Genomic DNA, 19869 nt, shown 5'->3' on the forward strand with positions numbered 1-19869 from the left:
GGAGCAGAACCAGGAAAATATTGTACATAGTAACAACAATGTTGTACAATAATCAACTGAATGACTTAGCTATTCTCAACACTCCAATGATCCAAAAGAATTATAATGAAAAAAATGTCATCCACTTCCAGAGGAAAAACTGGTGGAAGTCTGAATGCGATTGAAGCATACATTTTTCTGACATTCTTTATTATTCTAGTTTCTAATTTTTTTGCATTGTTTTCTTTTGCAAAATGGGTAATGTGGAAATGTTTTGCAAAACTCCACATGTATAATCTATATCACACTACTTGCCTTCTCAAGGAGAAGGGAGGAGGGAAGAAAGAGGAGGGAGAGAATTAGTAACAGAATTTAAAAGATAGAATGTTAAAAATGTGTTTTGTTTATAATTGAGAAAAAATAAAAATAAAAAGCATATGTAATAAAAAATTGACTTTCCTTGATCAAGCAAGAAATGAGGAATGATACCTTTTGGTGAGTGGTGACTAGGAAGGGTATTGACATATTTCTGTGCTGTGGAATCTGTCAAAGGAGCTGAAAATATGTGGATTAGTCATCAATACAGAGCTTACAAAAGGGGGATAATACTCACCCCATTTTAGGAAGAAGCCACAGTAGCAGGGTGCTAGTTTCAGCAGATGGTAGATATAGAAAAGAATAAAAACAGGGAATAGCAGCTTTGGAGGCAGAGAAGAATAGTTCTGCCAGACCTTCCCCTCCTCATACATGGCTACTAATTATATTAAAGAAATATTAGATCTATCTTCAAAAGTCAATGATTAGAAGTAAATCTTTCAGTCACTATGGTATATAGTGCTTATTGCCTGAAATTCAATCATTAACTACTTATTTGAGAAACTGTGTTTTGTATTTAATTGTAGAAGCTACTAATTACTGAAAAGTCCATTTAGTACCTGGACTTTCTCTCATATTTAGCTCTCCCAAACAATTGCTCAGATTTAAGGCACATTTTGGGCACAGAGCAGCATATATTCAAAGCCATAGTACACAAGGTCCTACTGAAGTTCATTCATCCAAAGAAAAAATTCTAGCAAAACTTCAATAGTAGTAAAAGAAACAACAAAAATGACTTCTGCCATATATGGGGGTATACCACAGATTACTATATTACCAGAAAGATGATTCAATTTTAATATATGAATCCTTATTTCATATTTACTCTAACCAATTTTCAGAATTTGCTGTCCTAAAGGCAGAGAGTTATTCACCTAGAAACTACTTGTGGGGCCAGAGCCCCTAAATTCCATCCCTCTTCTTCTTCCCTTTGTTCCTCAAAATAGCACCTAGAAATGGATGTAGAATTCTTGACCTGGAAAGGATGACTTCTCTTAGGTAGATACTGAGGGGTTAGAGAATTAACAAGAAAACTGTATTAAGGAAAATCTCTTTCTTTATTCTTGAGAGCCCCTGTCTCTGATGCCACTGTGAGGCATTGGGGAGAGGATAAAGTATGTATATATTCCTAGGTGAGATTAAGGTTATGTTTCCTACAGAGCATTGTTATATATGCTGAATAGAAATATTTAAAATAGTACTATTAGTAAGATAATTCAAATATATGATGTTGGATATGTTTCTATGCATTGACATATAATCTGCCTATTTAAATATGTAATGTCATCTCCAATGGGGGAAAAACAGTTCTAGATTCAGACAACTGACTAATAAACTAAGGGGAAACAATTAAATTGAGGATTACTTGGATTGAGCTATTTCTTCTTTCTCATTTTTCAAAGAAATACAAAGACTTTTCAATGAAAGTTACGTTCAAGATAATTTTGATTAGTATTTGTTTTTTACTTTATAGCACCCCCACCCTGGGGTATTCCCCTACCTAATACTCATCTTCATAGTTTGGAATCCATAGAGGTTGTTTATTTTTATTCAATGTTTTCAGAGTCACACTATGGAAGCTCCTAACACTGGAGCTTCTGAGATGCCACCAGTGAGTTTTCCATTAACAATCAACCAATAGATTTAATTCACTTTTAGAAAAAGCATTTATTAAAAATTGTATAGTAAGAACACTTGGATAAAATGTTCATTAGTCTTTCCTCATCTATTTATCACTGGTACATCTCTCCACTTCCAAAGAAGGGAATTCCATCTTTGTTGTTCATTAAAGTTGGAGTGGACACTTGTTATCACAGCTATAATCATAAACCTTTAGATCTATTAAAATTCATGAGGTCTCTGTCTGAACAATTCTGTCTCAAGATACTAGTTCATGTAAGATCAGGAAAAGAGAGTTGGCCATCACAGAAATGAGGGATGCAATGCAGCTTTGGCAAGGCAGCCCAAAGTAATCATTCCTCACTCACAGCTACAAAGGAGTGACAAAGGGATGGTTTACTCCTTTTATTTACCCGCTGAGTTCTGGCTCCATAACCTTTGAGTCATTCCTTTGGAGAGTTCAGCAGCCAATTAGAGAAATTCTATTTATCACACTGTATAGTCCCTTCAGTTACACATGGCTGGAAGCAGGCCCCCAAAGTTCCATATTGTGGACTAGAACTAGGTAGGGAATTTGTATGCGTGGTTGATATAAAGGGATAATAATCAAAGCATATTCAACTTGAGAAGAGTGGGAAAGAGACATAGAACATGCTGCTCTGGGGATTCAAACTGTCAATGTGAATGTAAATTGGTGGAGTTAACACAGAAGGGGTACTATTTGCTTTCAAATAGATGCCATGGGTTTGGTCTTTGGCTGTGACAGATGTTCTTCATTTAAGCAACAGTACACAAAGCAGTTTTGTATTAGGTTTATTGTGAGATCCCTCAGTTGAATTAAAAAATCACAACTAACCCAGGTTCTCATTGGAAGAGGGTGGGCAAAATCTATGCTTTTTTTCCAAAGAAATTCCAGTCTAGCAAAGGAGGTGAGTAGAAGGTAGAGGAGAGTGAGCACAAGTCTTGGGACTTGCATGTAGGAGAAAAGAGTGATGTGATGGTGGGTATAAGGTCGGGGGGGGGGAGAGAAGGAAGAATGGATGCAATCCACACATTCAATGAATATTCTTTTGAGTTGAAAGTTTGATTCATATTCGTACCAGAATAATTTCAACACAACCTATGTAGAACTGGTTATCTGATAAGATATATTCTTAATTTGATATATTGCCAGCACTTGTCAATATTTGTATTTGCCAATATTTGTCTTTTAGGCATGGAAAAGAAATTATCCTTAAAAATATTCTGACAGCTGTCTTGATTTATTTTACAATGCAGTCAAATTTTTATTTGACTATCTTCCACAGTTCTGCTAACTAAGAGAAAATTCATTCTCTTTCTTCTCTATTACATCCCCAAAACCACATATATACTCAGAAGAAATATCACTCAAATCATTTTGAATTATATAGGAAAATGAATACTATGCAAATTATGAATACAGGTGTTAATTTCTGGGAAAATTATTTTTACCACTTCTAAACCATTATAACCGGATCTTAAGAAATTAAATCTAAAAGCATATGAATTTATTATAGAAATACCAGTTTTTATAATGTTTCCCTTATGATATCACAGTTCTCAGATAACTTTCAGGGAAGTAGAACTACACTTCTTTATTTTAACATTTTTCTTCCTGAATCTTAGTAGTTACTGCATTGGCAATATCTGACATTCTTAATGACATTATTTCCTTGCACAAGTGGTTTTTCAGAATCTAGGCTGAGATTTAGCATCATCTTTTCTTTCAAACACTTAAACTTTCAGGAGCGGCTAGGTGGCATAGTGGATAAAGCGCCGGCCTTGGAGTCAGGAGTATCTAGGTTCAAATCTGGTCTCAGACACTTAATAATTACCTAGCTGTGTGGCCTTGGGCAAGCCACTTAACCCCATTTGCCTTGCAAAAAACCCCACCAAACACTTAAACTTTCATGTGCTCTGTTCAGTCAGCTTTTCCACAACTGGCTTGTAAAACTTTTAGTTTTGAAATTTACAAATATGTAACTTAAAGATGAAAAGAGAACACTGCGGGATCATGGAAAGTACAATCTTTATGCCCCCCCCTTACTTTCATAGTTCTCCCAGTACATATCTCCTTCTCTCAGGGGTTTGCCAGGTGTATCCTTCTAACATCTTTCCTACCCATGTTTCTCTGTGCCGCTAAATGGAGGAGGTGGTCCAGCTCAGAGAATAAGATACTTTATTTAATCTTCCAAGGCAAGGCATTACATTCTACCCATTATCCTGTTTTATATTATACCACCAAGCTGTAAGGCATTTGAAGAAAATAGTATCCAGGGACATATTGAGAGGCGAAGAGGCTAGACATATGGCTTCATTGGCATAAACAGAAAACTTTCTTGAATGATGTATAGGAGGACTTTCTTGGGACGTTATAGTCTTCAAGGACTGGGTACTGAAGTGACTTATTCAGGAAAAGCTGCCATAGTGTTTAAGTGGTAGATCTGGAACTCAAATCCTTCTGTTTTCAAGTTGACTGTGTCTTAGAGTGATGGGGAGGAAGATGTAGCTACAGATGAATGAGATCTTAATAGCAGCTAACTTTTATATAGTGCTTTAAGGTTTGCAAAGTGTTTTGCAAATATTATCCCATAGCATTCTCTGTGGATGGGTGCTATTATTGTCTCCATTTTACTGATGAGGAAAGAGAGATTAGGTGACTTGTCCAGGGTCATCCAGTTAAAGTTGAATGCAAGTCTCACTGACTCTAAGTCTAACACTCCAGGCATTGTACTACTAGCTAGCTGTATCTTGGATGCTATTAAAAGAAGACTGGTGGTAACTAGGGAAGTGACAGTATTCTGATTTCTACTCTGATTGGACTATATGTGGATACTATTTTAAGTACTGGGCACCATATTTTCAGAAAGACAGCCAGTAGCCAGAGGAGGATGACCAGGATAGTAAGATTTCTAGAGACCACACCATGAGAGACTCTGTGTGTGTGTGTGTGTGTGTGTGTGTGTGTGTGTGTGTGTGTGTGTGTGAGAGAGAGAGAGAGAGAGAGAGAGAGAGAGAGAGAGAGAGAGAGAGATTCATCAGCCAGTGGAAATAACTAGTGCAAAGCAAAAACATTTAATGAAATGGCATACTGCTTTTGTTACTAGGGTTCACTACTCCACAAATACACACATAGAGTACACAGAATTCACAAGAGTGAGGAACATACCCAGGGAAGTGGTCAAGGCATAAGTGAGGAGGCAACTCCTTTGGATCCAATGCTTTTGGATGCTGCAGGGCTGTTGCTGTCTTTTTACTGTTCCTGCCAATCTTGCAGGCCCCTCTAGATCCTGCTCTTCTGGATTCTTCTGGATGCTACTTCACTCCTTGGTGACTTTGTAGCTACTCCTGTCTCCAAATTTCGGCTTAACTGATGCCCTGGCACTTGACTGAACCTAGGTTGCTGAATAATGTTGACTCCATTGTTTTTTAAACTCTTCCTTCTCTCCCATTTATTCACATCAACAAGTGGGCAAAGTCATGAGTAAATCTATTGTCATTGTCAACAACCTTAGTTCCCTTTCTAACCTTGTCATATGCAAGAAGGATCCTAAAAGGTTTGAGAAAGAGAAGTCTGAAAGGGGCTTTGACAGCAACAACAAACATATTTATAGTATCTACTGGTACTATGCTCAGTGCTTTGCTTTGCAATTTCATTTAATCCTGAAAGATAGATGCTATTTAGATTTCAAAGTTGAGAAAAATTGAGACAAAAAGTGGCTGAGTGAGGGTGACAGAGTTAAGAAAAGGCTAAAGTTGAAACTGAACTCTTCCTGACTCCAGGTCCAGTACTCTATCTTCTGTGCCACCTAATTACCATACCTATATACAGTAGGTGCTTAATAAAGGCTTGTTGGCTTTACTAGAATTAAAATCTAGGTTTTCTTTGCTTCTAGTTCAGTGTTCTTTTTATTGTATTAACTAGCTCTCCTCCTGCAGTTTTTCTATCTAATGTTGCTGTATACCTCACAAACACAGAATTATGTCATTTTGATGCCTTATCTCAGCTTTGCAGGGCATGTAAAGTCCCTCTACTTGAGGTCAGACACTAGAGGACAATTCTTCCCTTTTTTTCCATAATACTCATTGGACAGAATGCTAATTGGTCAATAGACCAATGTATTGTCATGTATTCTGTATTGTCCAAAATGAAATGGCACAGCCCTTCCATTGCACACAGAATGCTTTTAGAAACTCTTCAGTAGATGATTGAGATCTTAATAATTAGCTAACATTTATAATAATGCTTTAAGTTTGCATAGAAATTTTTTTACAAGATGAAAAGAGGGCTTTAGGAACTTTTTCCTAACATAGTAAAAATGATTCTGTTGCCACTAGAAAATATCAGAAATCCTGCTCTTGACAACTATTATCATTGTAAACTTCAGTTCAACACTGTTTAGGGATTAGAAAACTCGTTATGTGTTAGCAACAGATCAAACTGGCCTAAGATGGGGATATATCCTCATATGTTATTAGCATGTTCCTGTGGCAATTTGGTGGATTGAGAAGGCAGAAACAATTGATTTTCTTTACACTTGTCTAATTGCTTAATACAGTTATTATTTCTACATTGCTTCTTTCCCTATCACAGAATTAATATATTGTAGGCTGACATTATAAATTAAATGGAAATTTTAGTTTTTGTGGAAGAATTGTTTGACACATGAAGGCCAGGAGATGACACAGAAAAAAATTTGCAAACTCAGAAATGCATAAAATATATGTATAATATTACATCATATCAACAGATTTTATCCTTTAATACAATAATAATTCACTCTTTCTCTGGTATAAAGGGAGGGCCAAAAACTTTACATGGATTTTCCAGATCTTGGGGGTGCTGAATCCTAAGCTCTGCAATGTGAAAAGGATAACTGTACTTATTGAAAACTGGAACATATGAATGTTTGTATTTGACACCATAAAGAAAAATGTTTTAACTTGGAAATTCTTATTCCTTCTTGCTCAAATTATCACATTGTATGTTCCCAGTAAAATGCTTCCTCCTTGAAGGTAAAGCCATTTTTTTATCTTTGGTTCCCCAGTCCCTACATAGTATGGTGTGTATCATATAACAGATGTTTAATGAATTTAAGCAGAGAGAACAAAAATATCCAGTGGAATGCTATGTGATTATAAAGACCAAGTCTGGACCTGGAGAAGAGATGAGAAAATGCATTTCCTTCTCCTCTTAGTGGAAGTCAGATATTATGGTATGGAACATAGGAAATACTGTCAGACTTAGTTGATACATATATATATATGTATATATATATATATATATATATATATATTAGTTTGGTCAAACTCCTTTTTTTATTCATTAAATTCATTTATTCATTAAATGGAATTACTCCTTGGATTGGGAAGTGGCAAGGACATACTCAGCAATAAAAAATGAAAATAAAAGAAATCAATAAAAATAAACAATTAAAAAGTATTGCTGGATTGATAACTAATATAAAAACTGAATCAATCTAAAAGTTTTTAGAAATTAAAATATTACAAGTTTATTGGAAAGGGAGGCACTCAAGAGATAAGAGATGGCTGTTAACATTTTTTTATTTCCTTTTATAAAAAATAGAAATGACAAATTATACTTGACAAAAAAAAAAAAAAAAACTACTAGTCTTGAAGGACCTGAGCCCAAACAATTTACGTCATTGGGAAAGGGAAGATCAATTAATATTCTTATATACCCATGCACCTGATAAAAACAAAATGAGATCAGTGGTCAGATGAACATTCTGGAATTTTGTTGTATCCTTTACATGGTTTAAAAAAATTACATTTTTTCAGTCATGCCTTTAAACCATACATCTTTAAAAACAAGTTATATATACACATAGTGTAAAAAAGATTTCTTATATAGTCTAACTGCTACAAATTTAAGGCATCCTAATAATCCATTCTTTTGCTGGTGAGGATTATTTCTCATAGTCCTGTTTCCACAAAGGATATTTAAGGGATTTCCAACTGGGTCCAAAGGTCAGCAGTAACACATGATGAGGTGCGATTACAAGAAGAGTTCCTGTAGCTCTGGCTCATCAACACTTTCTCTGCTTTGAGATTTCTCAATTTTCTGATTTATGTCATTATGCCTGAGGAGAAAAGAATGTGCAAAAGCCAAAATTAGGTAAAACTGTGGCTACATTACCAAATAACCCTGACCCTAAACAAATTTGCCCCAAATGTAAATTAATCGTCTTCATTTAAACCACACAGTAAATATTCCAGTAACCATACAACTTTTCCATATAAACTTCTCCCTTTTGAACCATAAAAGCAAGAATCTTGCAACAATATAAATTTCTTTTCCCAACCTTACAGACAGGAATCTCAACTCCCAACATTCAAGTCAGCCCACTTCAGAGGAATGTCTAGTTGAAACCAGAAGTACTGGGACAGTGTCTATATGGCAATTATTCACTGGTGAAACCTTAAATTCTCAAGGAAATCTGACTCCCTTTATGGGAGAACTGGAAATCAATTAGTCAAAAGCATTTATTAAGCCAGGCAATGTACTAAACTTGGGCTTAAAAAGACAGTCCCTGCATTCAAAGAAATTATATTTTAGAGTATGTGACAACATGTAAATAATTAAGTATATACAACATACAGAGAAGATAGAACCTCAGAGGTGCTTTAGCATCTGGTGGGGGGGTATTTTGGATTGGGATAAAATGAGACATTCCATAGGTCATGCCTATCCAACAGTTACTAAAAAGATATTTACTTAGCCATACCATGAGAAGAATATTCAACAAGGGTAGGCTCTGAGGATACCTGGAGTTGATTCAATTGAATGGAATTCCTTTGCCTGAGATACCCTTTGTGTTCCACCAGTCAAATGTAACTGTGCTCCTAGTTGCTTTGTCTTCATGACGAGGAAGAAATCCCAGTAGTCTGAGTTTTTAATTCCAAATCAATCAAGTCTTGAGGAATGAATCAATATTTATAAAGGAAAAATTAGTCTAACTTCTTCATGAGAGAGGGGTTAGAATATTGCTCCTACCATAGAAGACCATCTGTGGGGAATAAGAAAGGCATCCTGTAGAAGGTGGAATTCAGACTAAATCTTAAAGGAAGCCAGTGAGGTGAAAAGGTAGAGCATTCTAAGCATGGAGGATATCTGAAAATTAGCAAATAGTACAACATGACTGGATTATAGAGAAGGTAGAAGGAAGAAAATTGTAAAAAGTATAGAAAAGTAGACAAGAACCACATTGAGAAGAATTTGAAACAAACCTTTGAAAATTTTAAAATGTTATGCAAATGTGAGTCATTAACTAGAAAACCTGTTATATTAGATTAACTGGTACTGGAGGCAGAAGACCTGGATTCAAGTCTAATCTCTGTAATTTATTAATAGAACAGTCTTAGGCAAGTCATTTAGCCCTTCTGAGCCTCTGGGTTTTCATTATTGGGAATAAAAATATTTTCCCTCCTTTCCTCAGAAGGGATGTTGTAAAGATCAGGGAGTCATTGTCTGCAATGTTTCAAGGTGTTTCATGTAGAACATTCTCACTAAACATAAATCCAGAAAAACAGAAGGAAATTCAGTGAAATCAAAGGATGACTCATAGGTTCTCTCACAGCAGCAAATAAAGAATTCAGTGAAATTGGTATTCCAAAAGTAGTAAGAAATATTTCATGGGACACTTGAAACTCTCTGTTAGGTATGAGAACATTGACTTGTTTGAGTAATAATGAAAAGAAATGCCAAATTAGAAGAACAAAAATAAGAGGATAAGATAAGCAATTAACACAGCTTCAACATTTCTATTTAACAAGTTGTTGGCATTAAAAATGACTAATGGATAAAATAAAGACACAGAGATGAACTATTGTTATTTCTTAAGGATGTTTAACTAAATAAATCAATCACCTAGAGAGCCAAGAAAACCAAGAAATTGCTTAGAAATGCTGGCTCTCTTTGCTAAGCAGAGAGCTACAGCAGCCAAGGGAACAGTGTTTTAGAATATAAACTCATTTATAAAATCTTAGGGAAGAGTATGGCAAAAAATTACAAGTAGTATTGCTTCAAGGAACAATAAGAAACAACGGAGGAAAAGCAAACTTATCTTAAGTTCAGTGACAGGTCCAATTGAATCAAATAGTTTGTGAGCATTTACAAATGACCCTGGAGGGACAATGGATTGAACATAAAAGGGGAAATAATTGTGAAGAGCTCCATAACAAACTTCTGCATGAGTGACAGAGGAACAGTCATAATTTGAGCTAACACTGTAGCCCTTGATCCACTTCATGAGGAAGCAGAAATGTCAAGAAAGCAGATACTCTGAATAGCAATATGAGACCAAGTATATAGAGAAGATTCATATACTGAAGGCAAGACAATTTTGAGGATAGTAAAGGATAGATTATAAATATTGCTTAAAGAGAAGTAGGCAGGCTTTGAAAAAATCATAAGTTCTATTGTTTCTGGGGAAAAGGAAATTATCAATAATTTTCTTATGCCTTAAATATCTTGGGATAATGTACACATATAATGAGGGTATTCTTAAATGAGAATGAAGGCTTTTGCAAAGAATATTAGAATATTATAGAGCAGACCACATATTTATAGTAACACAAATGACTGAAAGGTCAATATCACTGTGTTTGCTATTAATCAAAAACAAACAGCATTTGACAGAAAAATTTTGTTCATATCTAGAGGAGACTGATGGCCTACAAATATCCTGCAAAAGCTCTTAAAATGCAGCAGAAGGTACAGTGATTAAGAAAACCAAAGAGAAAAAAATAAAAGCTGTTTCATCTGGTCTCAGACTTCACAAAAAGTCTGCCAGAATCCTGTAGAAGTTCAGAACAGAGACATGAAGAAGGAAACAGTGAAGGAGCCAAAGCCAAAACTCAAGTGGAACTACAGGGGACAAAGCCAGAAAGATTTACAACTGAATTCTATTAGACATTCAAAAAATAAATTAATTCCAGTTTTTTTCATGTGAAAAAGCAAAGGACTCTTCCCAAATTCTATAACAAAATATGATCTTGATGTGTAAAACCTGAGATAAAACAGAGAAAGAAAATATAGACTAATATCCTTAATGAACATCAATGCAAAAAGAGTAAAAAAAAAATATTAGCAGAAACTACAACATTATGCTTAAAAGATTATACATTATGACCAGGCTTACTTTATTATCAGTAATATAGGTTTGTTTCAATAAAGGGAAATTATAAGCATAATAGACCATAATTATGGCAAAAATAATAAAACAATATAATTTTGACAAAATAACACCCATTTTTGTCAAAAATACTATACTAGAAATCATTAGAATAAATGTACCTTCTTTAATATAATAAATGGTATCTAAGTAAAACCAAAAGAAAATTATATATAATGAAGAAATGTAAAAGGCATTTCCAAAAAAGATCAGGGATAAAGCAATCATGTTCATTCTCACAAATATTATTTAATATAATGCTAGAAATGTTGGATTCTATCAAAAAGACAAGGGAATAAATTGGGAAAGCAAATATAAGTGAAGAGGAAACAAAATTATAACTATAATAAATTATAATGATAATCCAACAGTCAATGGAAAAATAATCTGGTTTTAGGAATGGACTCTGCCACTTCTAATTTGGTTCAAATCAAATCCAAAAGCATTTATCAAGTACTTTATATATTCCAAGCATTGTTCAAAATTTTAGGTGGCTTATGTTTTATTTTCTTCATTTGTACAATGAAGGGATTGACTTGAATCCATTTTCAAGCTATCTTTCAACCATGGATTATTGAACACATAGTCCTATATGAGCCTAGGAACTTCAGAATACTCAAGTACTGAAGAGTACTGGAACATTAAAGACTGGTTAAAAAAACATAGTTTCAAGGTCAAAATATTGATCTGAAGCTATTTATATGTATTTTATTTTCTAAATACTCAAGTCTGAGGATGGTCAGCAGAAGTTGGAGGGTTGATTATATCCTTTCTCGTGCAGATCTAGTCTTTCTGCTGTCTACACATTGAATATTCAGGGTATGGGGATTGGGACACTATATTTTTAGATGGGGTCTAAAAATTAAAATGCATAAGCACTCTTTGTGCCACTCTCCAGGCTTCCCCCTTAATGTCAAAATCCATGGGATTGACTGACTAATCTTATATATAGGATTCCCCACACTCATCCACACAAGCAAAGATAAAGTTGTCAAACTTCCATATGGTTCCAGGAACATCCCTTCCCCACAATCACCTACCTAAAGACTGCAGTTTAGTCACCTATCTTTTCAAAAAGTCAACAAGAATTAGTTTAGTGAGACTGTGTCCACTATCATACTTAATGAGGTGATCTTACATTGATCACAGTTATTTGACTGGATTTCATTGAAAAACTGCTGTCAGCTAGACTCTAGAATATACATATACATATCTATATCTATCTCTCTCTCTCTCTCTCTCTCTCTCTCTCTCTCTCTCTCTATATATATATATATATATATATATATATATATATATATTATGGTCCTTTAGTAAATTCTCCCTCCACTTGTGTAGATTGCAATATTTCTTATCCCGTGTGATTCTACATCTACCAATGAATCCTCCATTGTATGCTTTGTGAGGGGTCTACCCAATATGCTGGGGATTTTCTTATATTTCTCTTGCAAATACATGATAACCAGCACAGTACATGGGTAGTCTATCTTTAAGTCCTTGCTTTCAAAAGAGGGATAATTAGTACTTGCCTGTATGTCTTTTTCTAATCATGTATCTCTCTTTGATATATTTTAATTAGTAAAGAGAATTTATTACGCCTCTATAAAAGCCTAGTATTAAAAAATGTGGATCACTATCATCGAATACCATTATCAAAAATTTGAGTTATTGGCAAAGCAAAGACAGAGTTGTTCAATGGGATCAGGGTCACCTTTTGAGGATGATACATTTCCTTAACTATTCAGAGAGAGCATAAGTCAGCCATGCCCTCATTCTGGTCTTTTCCCTGACCCTCCCCTAAACACTACATCTACTTTTTAACTGAACTTATCTGACAATATTTAACAGAGCATGAATACATATATATATATATATACACACATAAAATATGAATTTATAAATATAAAACTATGATTGCTATGTGTATTAGAAGAAAACTCCTTGACACCCTCAAATCATCAGCCCTTTCCTTGAAATTACTGTTGATCAGACTTTGTCATCTATGAATAGTATTGGACAGTTTGGGCTATAGGTTCATAATTCTCAGTGTGGTTAATTTCTTAGAAGGAAACCTGACTGCATTGATGTCCAGTGCATAATAAAAACCCCTTTTAAAATGCTGCATAATTAACTGCTTGGTGCTGAGATGAAGGATTTCTGAAAATTCAATCCTTGGATATGGTACTGAAGTTATGCCTTCAAGAGAGAAAGAAACCTAGTGGCCAGGATCTAATGCTAAATCCCTTATCAATAACAGGAATTGGCACTGTCTTTAATGTGTTATAGGTCACAGATTGATTTAAACTGCATTAAATCAATATTTCACTGGCATTTGAAGAAAAATGGTAATTGCCAACATTCCTTTCAAATTGTAGTAATACAAAGCCAATTTATTCTTTTTTAAAGAACAAAACAAAAAAAAAACGATTTATCTGCTTAATGTAAAAATCATCCTCTGCAATTGAAACATACTTGTAAAGCTGAATAGAATTCTAGAGGGTAAAGAGATTTTTTTTGCCCTCTGTTCTCAAGCTGTGAGCAATTTAGAAAAAAATAAATAGCAAACAAAAACCTCCTCATGGGATTGGCATTCCTTTTAATTGTATATCATTGTCCTTTTAACCTGATACAGTGTATCTGTTTCTTCTTTTAATAAAGATGTTCTTGGGAACATCAAGTCCAATTCAAGTGTATTTCTAGCACAGGGTGCCCCACTAGTAATTCCTTCTCTTGGTCACAGTAAAGATTTTTTTTACTAGAGTGACTGCAGATTAGGCTTAATTCAACTTCCAAATTCTAGGGCAATCCAAGTTTTAAAGCTGCTCTCCTCCAGCCTTCCTTCCTCTTCCTCCTCCTCCAGATCATGCTAATCACCAAATTATTTTGTCTTTTGGTATTTTATACAGTATTTATCTCCACCATCAAGTTATGAGAAAGCAGTCATAGGTCTTGCCCCAGCTTTCTATATCCATAGGAATTTATTTTTTAATTCAGACCAATTTACCATGGAACTCCAGAAAGCCTTTATTAACTACAGTCATTTTAGCCATCATCTGAGGCACATCATTAGGTGAGAGAAGCAAATATTTCTTCCTGCTGCCTTGGACAGGTGTTCACAGGCAAAATGAAGCTGAGAAGTGAATTAATCATTTGATTTATTCTTTCTCAATTTCCATTTTGGCTGGAACTCCTCTGAAAACTCTCCTGTTCATCTTGGAATATTAAGCTTCCTCTACCATGTGTCTGAACTAAGGCAATGCTCCTTTTCCTTCTAAGATTCTCAGAACAAGCCTGAGAAAATCTTTCTTTTGGTCAGAATTCAGTCATAAGACTCATCCTTCTCTTTGCAGTTCCAACTATAGAGATGAGAAAACCATTCCACCAACTTTCTAAGTAAAAGTTTTAGGAAGCTTAAAGACTGAAATGAATCCCTTAAGAATCAGAAGTCCAGATGGGAACTGAGGAATAATTTAGCAGAGAGAATGATGTATGATGTCTGGGAAATGCTTTATCTCCCCTCCCTCACTCTTCATATCTTTCCTCATTTCTGTTCCTGTAGAAAAACTGGGCCTTTTTCCAAGGAGTTGGAACCACAAGTGAGTATTTTCTGGCTTTCCAGTCACCAGGAGGTGACAGAGTCACAATGGATAGAAGTGTAAACATTTTCCTTTGTTCCAAACATTTTTCTAAAAACACATGAATTTTGATTAAAGGTATTTTTTATGGAGCATTTCTCTCTTTTATTATAAACAAGTGTCTGACACATGGTAGGAATTTAATAAAGGTTTCTTGGTTGAGAGACAATTATATATATATAGGATAAATAGGAAATAATTAACAAAAGAAAGGTGCTAGAATTAAGAAGTGTCAGGAGAAGATTTCCAGTAAAGATAAGATTTTTTTTAGTTGGGATTAAAAGGAAGCCAGAGAGGTCAGTAGTTGGAGAAGTATTCCAGTAGAGAGATGATGTATATTGCTTGTGGAACAACCAGGAGGCTAATGGTCCTGGATCAAAGATCAAGACATGGTTCCCTGTCTAGAAAAAAAGAGAATTAGACTAGATGACCTCTGTGGTCTCTTTCCAGCAGTAAGGCTTTAAGAATTGTTTTATAATCTTAATGCATTTAACAAAGGAGGTTAGGCATTATGGTGTGGATCTCTAGAGAAAAGATCAGTGTTTAAAGTTCTGCCTCTGACACTCACTGGCTGTTTAATCTTGAAGAAATCAATTAGCACTCCCAAGTAACATTCAGTCTAAACTTCAGAATTACTGCAGTAGAGGGGGTTCTTTACTGGAGGGGGGGGGCAACTAGATGGCATAGTGGATAGAGCACTGGTCTTGGAATCAGGAAGATGGGAATTCAAATCCAGTCTCTGACACTAGCTGTGTGACCTTGGGCAAGTTACTTAACCCTGATTGCCTGGCATCCCAGGGCTATCCCCAGTCATCCTGATTCATATCTAGCCACTGGACCCAGATGGTTCTGGAGGAGAGAATGAGGTTGGTGACTTAGCACAGCACCCCTTCAGTCAAATCCAGTTCATATGCTTGTCATGGCATCACCTCCCTGATGTCGTGGTCTTCTTCCAAAATGAAGGACAAACATTATTTTTATTCAAACCTTATTCTTTACTGGAAGCTCTCTGCAACTTTGAAATCAATGATCCAGAAAAAAATTGGAAAAAATAATATAACAAAGGCTTTGGTACTCCTTAAAGATAGTATCATGGTGAAAAAGAACACTTCCAATCTTTAACTGGCAATCAAATAAACACTGTCTTTTTAAAAGGTTCTGGTTCTGACTCGAGGCTGGCTCACTTCATGCATGATCGGAAATTTAATTTCCATACTCATTTGGCCCTTGACTCTCTTTCACCGGAGACTGAAAGTTATGCCAAAAGCAACTAAGCAACAGAGATGATTTACTAACCAGGTTGCTTTCACTGCAACCTGTGTCCAATGACAGCTTCAACTAAGCTTCTTTTGCTCAGTCATTTGCAACCTAAATCAAAGCTGGATCGGCAGCTATGCATTTGTTCAGAGGGTCTGATACCATTTTCATTGATCTTTCTTGGGGAACCAGCTACTGAACAAATGAAGTCCAGGATGGTTTGTTAAGAATGCGTGCAATTCAAAATAAGGCAGGAGAAAAGTGGGTTATTTCATTTCATAATGCACATACCATGCATAGTTACGCAGGTGTTCTTCAAGCAGCAAGTTAGAGGAAAGATTGGTACAGCTGCTGCTGTGAGTCCCCTGGGGAAGTACAATGTCAAAGTCAGTGAAAACATGCAATGATCTGAGCACATGCACAAAACTCAGGGAGCTTTGAATGTGATGGAAAAAGTTGAAAGATCAGGAGTTAACATGCTCAATACCGAAAATAGGAGCTTTTTTTGGAGATACTATTTACTACTAAGGGACACAAACTTATAAGTTATTAGTATAAATACCATTTTAAAGTGTCTTAAATTTTGAAGTGACATTTACTGTTTGAGGCCATTTCAAGGAATGTGTTATTATTGCATATACATAAAAATTCAAGAAAAATTCCACTACCATGATAGTAGTAAATGATGTACAAATCTACACCTTAAGAGACCAGTCAGGAGCCAGTCTTATATAGAAGAATAGTCAAAGTGATTCAATTAATTTCTAACAAGCTTAGGAATTCTTCAGCTTAAACAATAATTTGGAAAGCCAACATCCAGTTATTCAGGACCTGATTATTTAATTAATGGTTTATTTAAATCCTTTGATTTCCTACTTCTTTGTTCTCTGACCTTCCCTTCAGTGTCCTTGTTATTTTCAGACTTTTCTGTTTAGAACATTTCATTCCTCTCTAGCATTTTCACCAAATTTGGTTAAGAAGGAGAAAGGAAGTTAAAACACTTACTAGTTGATTAATTTTGTACCACTTGAAGGGCAACCCTGGTGAAGGTAGGCAGTATGTCCTCATACTAAAATTATTATTTTAACAAGTGAAACCAAACTTTTTCAAAAAAATGTCTGTGGCATTATTTATATTTGCACTAAATAAATGTTGCTTACAAGTTTGCCAAAAAAAAATCTCAAATGAAGTTTGGATGATTTCAGTATGTGCTATCTAAACTTTCTGTTATTATAAGTTGATTGTATTGTTTGAATTTCTTTTTAGCCTTTTGTCCCTCTTCAGCAGTACATACAGAGGGTTTGGAGAATGTCTCCTAATAGAATGTTCATGATCTCAAACTTTAATTTCTTCATAGTTTCCCCTGCAACACAACAATATGTCCCAAAAGTCTTAGTGCAATTTAAAGCCCAAACTTATTAGGCCTAGATAGCTTAAAACTGACCTGAAAATTTTAGGGCACTCTATACCATAACATATTTGTTTTTAACATAGTCTTTTTATTGGAGACCATAACAATAAATATTCTATAAAATAAATTATAAAAATATGGTAGTATTTGTTATCAATTTATTAATACATATTAAAATATAAATATATTTATATGGATATATATTTATTCCCTTAAAAGTCATACCCAAGTTTAGTAAACAGTTCTTTAGAAACTGGATGTCTAGTTATGTTTTCATCAATTGGACTTGAGTCAACTGATCATGTAAGAGAGGAATCAGTATCCAGAAGACAGCTTATGTGGTAGCTGGTTTAAGATGTAAGTTCTATAAGTCAAGGAATGTGTCTTATCTAAGTTTTGTCTTTTTTTCCCCAGCATCTACTATACTGCTCTGCACCTAGTAGACTGTTCTAATTTCTTCTTGCTCTCTCAGTGCACAGTTTGCCAAAGAGGAATTAAAAAACAGCATAAAACAAAATACCATGAATTCTATGTGTTATATTTATCTTGCTATCAAACTCTTTAAGGATCCCTTTAATGTGACACAGGACAAAAATATGCTCCATGCTTAATAAGAAACAAGACATTAAAGAGTGAAAGAGATTTTCCACATAGAACTCACTGCCTTATTCTTTCCTTTGCTAGCAGAGCTCACTGAATTTCCCCTGGCGTCTGCAGCTTTCCTTCCTAGTGAGGTAAAGGGCAATGTTGATGAGGTCTTGGACTGGTTGACTGTCTGATAGTTATTGTTATTGTTCTGGTTGCCACTTAGTGTCTCCATTATGGACCTGAAAGTTCCAAAAGGTCTTTTCAGTTGATCGCTTGTATCATTATTTGAGGTAAGTCGCTGAAGGACCTTACCCCGATCTTTGTCCTTTTCCCCATTAGGTTCAAGCTCAGTTTGCTCCACCTGCACCACCGGTTCCTCAAAGGTTACCCGAAGTTTCAAGTTTTGGGAAGTTCGGCGCTTGGAAGATGGAGATTTGAGGGCACTTTTGGGGCTAGTAGCAACCTTTTGAGCAGTAGTACTGTCGGGGGTAGGCTGTGTGATATCCCCAGGTGACTGGCCCTGAGGTGTACTCCCAGATGTTGCATACTGGGTTTCCAAGTCCAGATCACTACTTTCTGAAGTAGGGGATGGGCTATGGCCATCCACAGACTTGGAGGCCCTGATACTAAAAGGAAACCTGCGTCCCGTGGCCAAGGTATGCTTTTTAATCATCAGGTGCAGGCTTTCAGCACTTTCCATACTTTCCACAATGGGCTGGGGCCTTGGTTTGTCAGTCCTTCGCACGGGGGTGTTCTTAAGGTCCTCAGAATTGTTTGAGTCCGTATCAGACTCACTCAGTGATCTCTGCATCAGCTGTCTCAGTCGAGCTAGTTTCAACTCTCTCTTCTCTGGTGGTATCTTTTTCATATTCCTTGAGGAAGTTTGAGCATCCTGGAATTCCAAGGACAGCTTTTCCTGGGTACAGACATTCTCAGAAATTTCTTTCCCCAGTAATTGGCGAAGGATTTTATCTGAGTCTTCATCCCTTGCCCTGAATTTGGTACGGTTGGAGGTTGACATGCTTCCAAGAACCTGAATCCCATCTTGGGTGCTTGGCTTATTTTTTGTTAGACATGATTCATCTGCATCGGTTGACTTCCACTGGGTTCTTCCAGAAGCCGGAGAAGATGGTGAGCTAAAAAGAAAAGAAAAAGAAAAAAGAGAACTATGATATCTTGCTTATAAATTACCATGACTCAGGTTAAGGACATTGAGTGTCTCTTTCTGTAAAACAAGAAAAACCAATGAAAATTAAAAATGTAAAGCATGTTGCTAATATATCATAACATTAGATTTTCATTTGCCCCTTCATTATAGAAAATGAAACAAAATAATCTTATTTTTTACAACTGGAAAGAAATGATTATTTCTCTCCTGTATTTAATAATTCCTTACTGAATTAGGACTGTTTTTTCCCTTTTCTACTTCTTTATTCAGAAATCAGCCAGTGTGAAAAATATTGGGTAAAATTTATCCAACCAGGAAGGCTAAGATCTAATGAGAGATCATAAAGAAATTCTAAGTTTAGGAGAATGTGTGGATTCCTGCTCAGTGTGTTTACTCAGATGACTCTGGGAAAATGTGAATTCTCTTTTGTCAGATAATGATGGGAATATTGCTAAATTTTTTTGACCAAGAATGGGTGCTCAGTATAAAGTACCTCAAGACCTTTCCTGGAATAACTAATCAGAGTTGATTTTCACTTTCAGGTATACATCTATTTCAAAAAAACTTTATGAATATAGAAGGTTCAACAGGCTTTGCCTGCCGATGGGAACAGTCAGC

General features: G+C 35.5%; 1 protein-coding gene across 2 annotated transcripts in view; it reads right to left on the reverse strand.

Annotated features, from left to right (window-relative positions):
- Positions 1 to 7550: 7550 nt before the first annotated feature.
- SNCAIP (synuclein alpha interacting protein) overlaps positions 7551 to 19869 on the reverse strand; it is a 252789-nt gene continuing 240470 nt past the window's right edge. Inside the window, exons 10-12 of one of the 2 annotated variants that reach the window (XM_074207731.1) lie at positions 18157 to 19219; positions 16376 to 16449; positions 7551 to 8099 (exon numbers count right to left, since the gene is read on the reverse strand). In XM_074207731.1, the coding sequence (XP_074063832.1) occupies positions 8015 to 8099; positions 16376 to 16449; positions 18157 to 19219 (1222 nt within the window). In that variant the 3' untranslated portion in view covers positions 7551 to 8014. The remainder of the gene's footprint in view (positions 8100 to 16375; positions 16450 to 18156; positions 19220 to 19869) is intronic. The other variant, XM_074207732.1, reaches the window with a different exon arrangement.

This window comes from Macrotis lagotis, chromosome X, assembly GCF_037893015.1.
Source record: "Macrotis lagotis isolate mMagLag1 chromosome X, bilby.v1.9.chrom.fasta, whole genome shotgun sequence".
NCBI classification, from domain to species: domain Eukaryota; kingdom Metazoa; phylum Chordata; class Mammalia; order Peramelemorphia; family Peramelidae; genus Macrotis; species Macrotis lagotis.